At 33.0% G+C, this 12,506-nt stretch overlaps 1 protein-coding gene across 1 annotated transcript; it reads right to left on the bottom strand.

The window, feature by feature from the left end:
* Positions 1-5,929: 5,929 nt before the first annotated feature.
* On the bottom strand, positions 5,930-11,703 carry LOC127128220 (probable metal-nicotianamine transporter YSL6). Its single transcript, XM_051057444.1, has 7 exons — positions 10,946-11,703; positions 8,651-8,823; positions 8,276-8,373; positions 8,021-8,158; positions 7,653-7,842; positions 7,359-7,491; positions 5,930-7,232 (listed from the first exon to the last, which is right to left on the bottom strand). The coding sequence occupies exons 1-7, from the start codon at positions 11,310-11,312 to the stop codon at positions 6,298-6,300; spliced, it is 2,034 nt and encodes a 677-aa protein (XP_050913401.1). The 5' UTR covers positions 11,313-11,703; the 3' UTR covers positions 5,930-6,297.
* Between the last annotated feature and the right edge of the window lie 803 nt (positions 11,704-12,506).

The following is a 12,506-nucleotide window of genomic DNA, read 5'->3' on the forward strand; positions in this document are numbered from 1 at the left end:
TCACTAGGTACAAGCACAAAGCTTTGAATCCAAGATACTTTTTCTCTTACATTGAGAAATGCCTATGCATATGAAATGAGTGACCATGAGGACATGCAGATGATTAGGGTTAGTGACCTAGATGAACATTGTAAAGGGTGGGGTGAATTTTGGGGTATGACAGATGTATCAAATAAGTCAATGAAAAAGAAATATCAAGTTAAGTGTGTTCTTTCTGAATTCTGAACTTCTTAATTAGTTTGCAATAAAGGAAATAATTATGACTAAAATATGACATGCAAATTAAAAAGGGAAAAAAATCATTAAACTAAACTAATGATTACAAAAATATGTTTATAAGATTAATCCTAATCATCCCTAGGTCTCCAAGCGTAGAAACAATTTTCTCGATCTAAATCCAATTCCTCTTCTTCATATGAATCAAACTGAATCACTTCTATTAATCTTCTTCTCCTCTTGGACTTTTTATTCTTCTTACTAATATTCTTTTGTGGCCTCAATGCCTGAGGAAGAGAGGTTAAAGGAATTTCTTTATAAGGTCTGGCCTTCTGATTAGAAGTTGCCTCAGAGACTAGTGGAGCCTCTGAAACAATGGGAGTAGTAAATTATTCAGAAGTTTATTTATCTAGAACCAGATGTATGTTGAGTGAATATGGACTTGTGTTTTGGCTTGAACGTTCACTTTTATAACAAAATTTTTTGGAAGATCAAACACTTTGCGTGTTTAAGTTTCTGTTCTTTGAAATTCTTAAGGCCAATCATTAATTAAGCATGTCATACTGGATCATAATTACTCCTTAGAAACTGAAATGATAGTGATTTACCATAAGAAGAAAATAATATAAAAAAATCAAATTCTTGGAAAAGCTTTACTTTTTTTTAAATTGTCTTCTTCTTCTGAAAATGTTTTAATACTTTTAATTATTTCAAAATTTTCAACTCGTTCAAAATTTTGTGCGTTTAAACTGTTCTAAATTTCTTTTTCTCACTTTTATCATTTCTCACTTACTTTTAAAATCTTTTTGATAATGACAAAGGGGGAGAAAACGCATGGAGTATTTAAGACGATATTGAAGCATCGGAACATGAACAAAGTAGTTTCACCCAAAACAGCTTCTAAGTAATAAACTTTAAGTTATTTATATTTTTGAGTAATTTATCGTATTGAGCTTAAATGACTAATTTGATTAACAAAGACATGACTTAAGGAAAGCTTACAAAGCTTATCTTAATGAACTTCCAGAACAAAGGAGGAGCTTACAAACCTCAACCTAAGGTCTCTCAAACTTAGGGGGAGCTTACAAACCTCATATGCTGAAGTTAAAATTTGTTGATTAAAATTATAGGATTCAATTAACATAGATAAGGAGTTAATGAGAGTTTACAAACCTCGTCTTAATGGACTATCAGACTTAGGGGAAACTTACAAACCTTATCTTAATGGATTGTCTAGCTTAGGGAGAGCTTACAAACCTCAGACTCTAATGTTAGATTGTGTTAATTAAATCATCAACCATTGTACTTAAATACATTTGTTTGTTATCATCAAAAAGGAGGAGATTATTGGAATAAGATTTGTTCATGCCCTTAAAAGGTTTTGATGATAATAATATATTTAAAGAACAATAGATTTTGCTAATGGTTGTTCAAGTGTGCAGGTTCTGAATTCAAACTATATCAAGGTTTGAATCCTATCAAAAGACTCAGTTTGATAAAGAAATGATTATGATTCTGATTGATCAGAATTTGTAGTTGTTCATCAACATCTGAAGGCTTCAGACTCTGGTCTCGACCTAGCCTCTGATGACAGCTCAACTTCTGAAAGACTGAATAGCACATGATTTGTACATTGTACCAAAGCAGTCTTGTCTTACCTAGAATTCTGAACAAAGTCTACTAGGGTTTCATTTTGCAAGGCTCAAGAAATAAAGATGTGACGTCTTCAACCTGCTCTACCTATTGGTAGATATCTAATACCTTGAAAGATACTTATAGTGTTTCTATTATTCAATGGACAAAACTTCATACCATATACTAATCTCCAATGGCTCTCTTGGCATACTTCTTCAACAAGCTTGCTTGTTATGCTCAAGTTCTCCAACGACTATTTTCTTAGTTCTATAAAAGGAAGTTCAAGGACATAAAGAAGGTATTGAAGATGATTGGCCAAGTTGATAAATATATGTTCGTTCACTTTTATTGAAAACTATGAATGTGCTAAAAATAAGTTATCAACAAGAACCACCCAACACAAAGAGAATTTGATACAAGCAATAACACTTGTGTATATCTGTTAGCTTGTAGAATAGGGTCTTAAGATTTTTTACCATTGTTAATCTTAGAAATCTTAAAGACATTAAAATATGTGTTGTACCTATGCACCACTAATAAGAGTATCAAGTGCATATGTAATTACTAACCTAAATTGTTGTCTAGAATATGTAAGAAGTCTTTGGCTGAGTGCTTGAGCAAAGAGGTCTCTTTCTGATGATTGAGCATTGAAGTCTCATGCTTGTAGGTAGAGCAAGAAGTCTCTTTCTATATAGATTGAGAATTGAAGTTTCATGCTTGTGGGTAGAGGAAGAAGTCTCTTTCTAGATAGATTGAGCATTGAAGTCTCATGTTTGAGGGTAGAGTAAGAAGTCTCTTTCGGGGTTTGATTGAGCATAAAGTCTCTTTCTGTGGGATTGAGCAGGAAGTCCTGAACCGGTTGTTCAGGGAATGGAGTCTCTTGCTTGAGGCTTGAGCAGAAGTCTCTTTCTAGCTTGATTGAACAAATTATAATTTGTTGATTATAGTGAAAATCTTTTGTGCTGCAAGGGGACTGAACTACTCTCGGTTTGAGAGGAACTAGGATATATTGTGGCTATATTTATTTACTTCTGCATTTATATTCCGCAGTGCAACAAATTCTGAAGTCAGACTCTGATCTGATTCAGACTCTTATTTGGAACAGAATCTGAGTTTGACATCTCAGATTCTGAAAAGGTTTAAGAAAAAGAAGTAAACTTCCTTATACACAATTCAATCCCTTTCTTGTGTATATTTTTCTCGCATTTAACCTTTGGGTCGTCTGCCTTTTGACAAAGTACCCTTATGAACCGCGACACTTCTGGACTGACTAACTTCTTAACCTGGACACCTCTAAGTCGTCTGTCTACCGAACTATGACAAATAATGGTAATATTATATAACCTTTAAATTGTAGTGTTGAACTTGGATCACCCAAACGACTTATATTATGGTCCAAAATATTTTTCCAAAACAACTTATAATAAGAAACGAGGTAGTATATTTTTATCCATCAAATTTATAACTTATTTACATTGAAAATCTGTGTTGAAGTTATAATTTGTTACAAAAATTTCAAAAAAAATTATATGTGCATTTATTATTTATAAATCGAACATGAAATTTGATGGTTATACACGTGTATAATGAATTGAACACGTTATTATCCTGCATACTATAATAAATAGACAAATCTTTCTTTTAACTTTATTCAAAAGATTAACGCTGAAAATATTTATTTTAAAAAATAACTTGATACAAACATATGATTTAAAAGGGATTTTTAAAATGCATTGACAATTAAGAAAATACTAAACGAATATCTTAAAATACTTCTTAAAATTTTAAGAGTAATTTTTAATAAAAAATTATATATTCATTGTATTGAAAATTAAATTATTAAATATCTATTTCAATTTGAAAAACTAATTAAATAGTGTTTTTAAGTCATGTAACTTATTAATTTCTTTTGGATTTTAATGAGAGATAAACCCCTTGTAAGAAAGCAATGGGAGATGTGATCACGACGTTTGAGTTGAAGGCCTGACATGACCACCATAACAGCTCCAAAGAGTGACATGAAATAATGCAACAAATTTTTCTCACAAGTTGCTAGAAGCTACATTAATTTTGTGTCTCAAAAACAATATTTCATGTCTCTCGTAATATAAAATTTATTTATATTGTTAATTCATGTCGGCGAAGGAATCATGAGAATCCAACAAAACTAGTGTGATTAGGCATATGATTTGTACGATTATAATCCAATGATTTGATTCATTCTCTTCTTTATTCTAGAGAGAAAAATAAAATCGTGAGATCCACTTGAATTTGTTCTCTTAACTATTTAATTATTTTGCCAAACAAGAGAAGTAAAATATGTGACAAATACTTGTCTTGTCTATCAATCTCTCATCCCTCTTTCTTGTATACCAATCATAGTATAAACGAGGTCGTTGAAAAGGAAGCTGTTAGAAAGAGTGCAATGTCTGAAAGTCTTGAAAAGGTCACGTATTATTTCATGTGGGTTTTGTTATAGGTAGATTATTAATATTTTGTGTAATTCCTTCTATAAAGTCTTCAAAAAAAACTTCAATCCGAATCAATTTTGATGAATAAAAATTAATTTTTTTTATTGATCACGTGTTTTGCTCTTCATTTTTATTCAGGTGAAACAATCACCTTTAATTGTAAGATGATTCTAAATTATACGGAGAATTAAAGAAGAAAAATAATGCAATTGAAAGTGAGAAAAAAGAGAAATTTTAGAGAAAAAAATAAATAAATAAATAAATAAATATATATATATATATATATATATATATATATATATATATATATATATATATATATGTATTAGTGTGCAAACTGTATTATAAGTATTTGATAATATGCATTCATCACAACTGTGATTTGAGAATCTAAATTTATTCTCACTTAGTTATAAATAAAATATATATATATATATATATATATATATATATATATATATATTAGTGTGCAAACTGTATTATAAGTATTTGATAATATGCATTCATCACAACTGTGATTTGAGAATCTAAATTTATTCTCACTTAGTTATAAATAAAATAGAACACCCATTTTTTTATAGATGAAATAATTTGAATTTCAAGTAATGACAAAAATAACTAACTCAAGTAAAATTAAATTAAATTAACTATTTTGATTTTATCACTTCTTTGACGGTTACATACTTCGACGGTATGTTTCGAAAGATTATATTTGATTTTCTATCAAATATAACAAGCAATGACTCCTATGAGATGTTGTCCTACATTTGTCCACTAAAGGCAAGAGTGTTTACTAATTGGATCTTGAATTAGATTGGATGGGCAATGGAGAATCATAATTGCTTGTTTCCTTAATGCTTGTGCTAAAAGATGACTTGGTTGCTTCATTTTATACTCATATTGTTGTATGAATAGATCTCGGGATCAATAAGAAAAATCCTATAAATTAGAGTAGAACGAATGAAGATTATTTATAATTTCTTGAAAGAAAAATAGGTGTAGGGAAGAAAAAAATTGGAGCTAGAAATAAAATGTGTCGAGCAATGAATCTTTAAAAAAATTCTTAGTGTCTATATAAGTTTATCAAAATGAAAATCCTAGATAGAAGCACAAGCAAAAGGATAGAGGGAAGGTAGAAAAAGGAATAGGGAGCAACTAATCTGTTCAATGTTCTATTCTAATCTACCTTATGGAAGGTTTTAGTGGATATGTGGCCAAATCTAGATCAGATGACATTTTAGGTAATTGTGATAGTCGTGCAATAAATGCATGGAATGATAGCTAGATTGAACCAAGACATCACATAATAAAAGTTTTGGAGGCGAGTATACATGTTGAATTACAAAATCAGAGAATGGAAAATAATATTTTTCAATTCTTTAATGTTTATTTTTGAATTATTATTGATGATTTATAAATTATAAAAATCTCACATAATTGAAATGTAGTTACATAAAAATATCTTTAAAATGTCAGATTTCAACAAGGACTAGAGAATTTGAATCCTCTACACTATTGTATACTCTGTCATAAACTCACATTCTTATTATCATTCTTTTCAAAATTTATTTTCTCTCTCATGAAAGATATAAAAAGTGTAAAGAATATTATAGAGAAAAAGTATATAATAAATTAATTAATAGAGACATTTTAATGTACATTGTACCAAATCTGAGAGTAATATATCTAGTCAACACAGTGATGGCATTCCTTGCAGAGAGATACATATAGAGGGAAACCAGATATGGATATTCCCTTCAATCTTAAAGCTAAGATTTATTTACATACACAGTTTCAACAGACATCAAGGTTTAGAAGACAGCCTCAAATTTGTGGACTCAGCCAAGGAATTTGCTCCAGACAAAAGAACGCAATTTTTGTGTGTTGTGCGGAAGTACGGTTCCAGAAAAATCATGTCATCCTGATAAACTTCCGATTCCGAAACCATGTGGGGTGAGGAAAGTTTCTACCTAACTCAGCTGCTTGAGGAAGGCCCGAAGTACATGCAAATTGGTGGATTTATCCTCAAAATAGAGAGAATCGCTGAAGGAATAGTCCATATCCCATCACCACATATCAAACCAGAAGCAACAGCTCCTGCATAATCTTCTGAATCTTTTCTATTCACTTGTTCCCACACAAACAATATTACAGTTCCAATAAACATATCAACTGCAAAGTAAGCACCAATGTAGAAAGGAACTGCCATTGCCATTGGAATTGGAATGTACTGTGAGTATTTCTGCGGAGTCACGTCCCTTATAAGATTGATAGCCAATGCCCCTGCGAAGAAACCGCCGCACATTTCCATGCAATACTTTGGAAGCTCTGAGAATCCCTCGACACCAAGAATGGCCATTTCCCTGAATATAACTGCGTACGGTGCTTTATAAGGGCCATCGGGGGATCCGATATCGAATGCAGTCCAGAACATCCAGAATGTGAGGGGAGCAATTATACAGCCCATAGCTGTTCCTATCAACTGGCTCACGAACATGGATTTTGCCGACGAGAGAGTGAGGTAACCTGTCTTGAAATCTTGCATGAGATCGGCTGCGGTTGAAACGATGGACATCATCACAGCACAAGACGCTACACCTGCAATCACCCCTCCGTTTGTGCCAACTGCTGCCGCAATGATGAAAAGACCGATTTTGCCGTATGTGGAAGCAAGACTCCAATCCGTGAGCCCCGTGCCGTAAGAGTTGCAAAAGGCAAGGGCAGGGGCAAGGATGTAAGAACATAGAACCAAGTACCATTTAAGAGGAGGGAAAATAAATGGTATTGTTACGATGGATATCGCTGCCAAGCCTACGTATCCAGATGCTGCAAACCAGGTTGGTATCCCGTCCTTCAAAAATATTTCATTCCTTTTCTTTTCTTCTAATTGCAGTTCAGAACTATCACCAACTGAGAACATGAATATGAAAGAAAAATAAATTAACTTCTATGTGCAGAGTTTGATTACAATAATAAAGGAGAAGAAATCATGCTTATCATCAGGAAATAGTTAGAAATGTATTCGATTTTACTCACCAGGAACCTCGGTCACAACAGGAAGGCTGTTCTGTTTGGAGCTTGTCCTCCACATCTCCCTAATGGTTATCACTATAATTTTAACTAGATTGTAAATACCATCTCCTAAAATAATGGCAATAGATATAAATACCTGCACAAAACATGATAAGGATGTAAATTACTCACTGCAGAATCACAACACAACCTGTCTGAAGAGAAAATAAAGCATAACTACAGGCATAGATCACAACAAGTACGGTTAACATAAAGATAATAAACTGATATCCTGCAAGTATACTTGCATTGCCATACCTTGTATCCATAAAGACCTTTGAAATCATTGTTACCAAGGTCAGCTGGATACCAGTCCCCGGCATGCTTGGAGACGAAAGGCCACAGAAAACCCCACGAAATAATGGCTCCAAGGAAAACAGAGCAATTCACTATATGAGGGCAGATAAGACCACATCCAACATAAGTTGGACTGAAGTCAAAGTAGAATCTGCATGAAAAGAATGAGACGTTACGTTAGTACCTGGAAATTAATTGCACGTCAGACACGGCACTTACCACCACTATGCATTCACTACTACAAAATTTAATAATGTATTAATGAAGAAATGTTCATTTTAAGAAGCATCTGATAAAGGAAGAGAAAACCAAAAGTAAAAGATTCTTACGTGTTCTTAAATAGTGTCAAACCAAAGCTAGGAAAATTATCAAATCCACATGAATCTCCAATTCCACTGAAGAACCACTTAAAGCAGCTCCAGAAGAAACTTATGCTTAAATATTTTCCAAGTTGCCGAACTTGGTTCCTGGAAGATTCTCATAACAAGAACAAGAAAAATAATAATAAATAAAAAAAGACAAGTAAAAATAGCAACAAAAACAAGCTATGCATAAAGCTTCTGAGTGGTCAAATAAGAATATACCCTGCAAGTTCTGCTCCAGTTTTTGTATGGAAACTGTTGATTAGCATCGCTGTGGCTGTTCCACTGGGATACGTAAGCTTATAATCCAAAACCATAACCTGAAATTGCATTACAAGAGATTAAATGCATTGATAAAGGAAGTGATATATCATACTTGTAATAGGTTGAAGTAAAAAGAGGTTACACCTATATAGAGAAGAAGTACAAAAGCATTAACCAAAATATGCACTCCCTTCAATTCAAATCTTCTAATCACTTGTCATTAGATGCACTACTAAACTGATTCGATTTTTGTTGAAAAATGATTCGATTTTTGTTGAAAAAAAATAGAAATTTTGCAAACCCTATGTAATGAAAATGAACCAGAAAGATTACCTTACGAAGTGGCACAAGACTAAAAAGACCAAGGAAACTGACAACAAACATGAAACCGATCATCCATCCCAAGCCGGGATTTATAACATCTTCAGCTCTATTACCAGGATAATCCGGACCAATGAGTTCATATGTTTTTTGATCCATAGCAATCAAGGATGAACCAAAACCCCCTGTCAACAATATCAATCAGTAACACTTAACTAAGTGAGGAGCCACATTTTATTTTATTTTTGGTTTTCACCACCAGTATCCGGTCCACTGGACCGACTAATCCACATTTTAGCCTTCACTACTTTTTTCCTTTTGCATACAAGATTTTGAGTGTTTTGAAGCTCTTAAAAAGAAAGACTCCTAAGAAATACAAACTTGAAGATTTAGCCCATGAGGTGTCACTAAGTGGTAATTTCTCCCTTCCCCAAATTTCCTTTTAATCTCAAATATTTCGAAAACAAACAGAAAGTAAAATAGAATCGAAACTCCAACTTCAAATATACTATGGCTCTTTAAGTTCAAAACTGGAAGTAGAAAGTAATACAGCTAAACCCATCACTCATCAAACAAAATAACGATTATAACATACAAATGTGAACTGAGTTGCATCCATAGCTAGGTGACAAATAAATATCCTTTGAATGTTTGTTTTGTAAACAGGTTGCACAACGGAACTGCATACAGATAAAATAAAAAAGTGTATGCAGTAGAGTTAATCTGAGTCCTGAATTTGTAAGTCCATACCACACGAAGAAAAAGTTCTAATTAAAACAAACATAGCCGAAATACACATCTAACTAGATAACTGATTTTCTCATTGAACCTTCTTTTTTTTTAAGCCTTGGTAATTGGTATGGCTTTTGTTTGTCTTGCACTAATTTAACTCTATCAGTGAAAAGAGAATTCAAATTAAGGATTGTTGAAGGGGGAATGTAGAACAATATTACTAATTTACTAGTATCATTCTTCTTCTTCGTTCTCAATTTACATTAGTGCCTTTTATTTGGTTTCAGAAAATCAGAAAATGTTTTGTTTTTACTTATTATCATAACCTGCTGCATTGTTTTTATTTTGTTTTGTTCTTTCAAATCAAGAAACATAATGAAAACAACGTAGCAGTTTTGTAATTAAAAGTGAAATCAACAAATGAAATGAAACAAGTCGTCCTAAAAACCAAACAGATCCTGAACTTATTTCACAAACTCTACCAGACCCTATCTTCAGAAACCTAACCACGAGCAAGAAACATACTTTTCACAAAAGCAGCAAGCTCATGCAGCTAACAACACACGAAAGAAAACAGAACATCTAAAGATCAATCCACCATTATAACAGTCAAATCACTTACTTACATCCTCTACAGTCTGTCTTACAATGCAGCAAGCTGTAGGCCGTTCTCTAAACTCAACGACCTAGCCAACGAATGTTGTTTCAGTTGGCAAGGAGTTAGCCCATACCCGCAAGGGCTTGAGGTCAACTCCATGTGAGCAATGTAGTCAAGCACGAGATGTTAAGTAGGATAGATCGGCTTGTCAAAGATCGTAAAACTCAAATTGTTAGCACGGCACGTAAGATCCTATCAAGGGAAAAATGGTAATTTCATACATATATACAATTACACACACATACACAAACACATGAAATTTATAATACAGGCCCAAAAAAAGCCCCCAACACTTTTTTTTTTCCGATCTTGCTTCAAAAAAACTCGATCAGGACCACCCCGGCAAGAAAACGATCTTTATTTTATTGTATTACGACCCAGCACCCAATCTTGACTACACTGCAGGTGAGCCCTGAATCCAACTCGCCTAAACTTTGTTATGCCAAAAAAATCCAATGATCTACTATAACCCACACCATAAAACCGGGTGTAGAGGAACCATTTTGGACAAATCGCAAACATGCACAAGGAAAAAAAAATCATCTTGAAAAGTCTAACTGAGTTGGATCTTGATATGCATGCTTAAAGAGCATTCACAATCTTACATAATACCCACCAACAAGTTTATCTAAAATTTCAACCCAAATCTTTGTAGGTTGCGAGTTGAATCCTTAGAAATTAGACAACTTACATTAAACAAAAACAGAAACTAAACTAAACCAAATCCTATAAAAACTATAGAACAACAACCAATCCTTATCTCCTAATCAAGGTCGACTACATCGATCAACTACTGCCATAATATTCTATTGGGACCATAGTTCTATGCAAATCGTTAATTTCGAGATCTTTCTTAATAAAAAAACAAAACAAGCAAGAACCCTTTGATTTAAAAAGTGAAAAGAAAAGAATTTTACCACTAAAAGCAAGGCCATAGCAAGCAACAACACAAGTCTGAATAACCGTATTCTCCTGCCTAGTAAACGGCTTAGTAAAAAACCCAATCTTCGTCAACAAACCAGTCCATGTCTTGACAAAGAAGAAACCAAGCAAACCAGCAGCAACGTTAAGGGAAGGAATAATCCCAACAGTGAGATTGAGTTTATGAGTGATGATACAAAACAAACACCCCAAAACCGCACTGACAACCAACCCTCTAATTGTGATCTGTTCCTTCCATTCAGGAACTGGTTCGGATAAAAATTCAGTCTTTTCGTTGTGGATTTGTGGATCTTGAATCAAAGGTTCCGTGATGTGATCCATTGATGTTGTTTCGGTACCCATGATTCTTCTGGGTTTGGGGTGAAGTTGAGATTATGAAGAGAAAGCTGTGGATTGGGATTTGTGAAGAGATAAAATGAATTTGTAAAAGATTGAGTTATTGGGTATTGGAGGATTTGACGAGTAAAGATGTGGTTACGTGCTGGAATTGGTGAAGATGGTAACGTTGATTAGTTGGATCTATCAAATTATTATTAATAAAACTATATTTAGATTTTTTAAAGCCAAATTAAAATTGGAAAGACATTTACTAGTATATACTAAATTTTCTGAAGAGTCTATGAATAAGCCTCCACATGAGTCATGCACGTAAAACTCTTGTATGTACCATCATAGTTGAGTTTAATTTAATTGTCATATGGACGGCACCGGCTAACATTTCTAATCTATGGTTTCAACAATCCAATCCAATCCAATCTTTTTTGTATATGGTTTCTAGTTTTTATCTCTTGCACCATCTACATGATTATTTTTGTTGGATTGTTGGATTGTTAGGATGTTGTAATCCCTCTTCAAAAAAAAATTGTTCCTCTAATTCCACAAATACCGACAAGAGATCATAAAGTTGCAACATATTTTTTTGTTAGATGGAACAAGTCTAATTCTTACATGTGTTGTATATGAACAATCTCTTTAGCGTTTGAACATCGTTTGTGTTAGAATAGAATTTGGTTATACGTCTATACCTTGAGTTTTGATGATAATAATGTTTTATTTGTGTGAGAATAATTTTGGTACCCTAATGATTTGTTATTGTGTAGCTTTAACAATCAGTTCTGATTCTGAGTATATAACGTGCAACGTCATCAGTAGGCATGACAACATAACTCATACCTGAGGGTACCCACCCGAACCCGCCCCAAAGTTGACGGAGAAAACCCGCTTTGACTGGGTTTGGGTTCGGGTTTGGGTTTTCCCCGTTTATAAAATATGGGGACGGGTCGGGTAATGGGGATACTAGTACTCACCCCGAACCCGTCCCATTTATTTCATTATGTATATTATTATTTATTTTTGATAATTTAGAATATTAAATATGTGTTTAATGTTTTGATATTTTAATTTGAATTTATTATTTAAAATATTTGAAATGTATGTATGAAATTTTTTTAGATTGTTTTATTTTATTATTTGTAATGTCATTTTATTTTGGAAAAAATAAATATTTCTATTAAAAAAAATATATTTCACTAAATG

This window comes from Lathyrus oleraceus, chromosome 3 (assembly GCF_024323335.1).
Source record: "Lathyrus oleraceus cultivar Zhongwan6 chromosome 3, CAAS_Psat_ZW6_1.0, whole genome shotgun sequence".
Taxonomy (NCBI): Eukaryota; Viridiplantae; Streptophyta; class Magnoliopsida; order Fabales; family Fabaceae; genus Lathyrus; species Lathyrus oleraceus.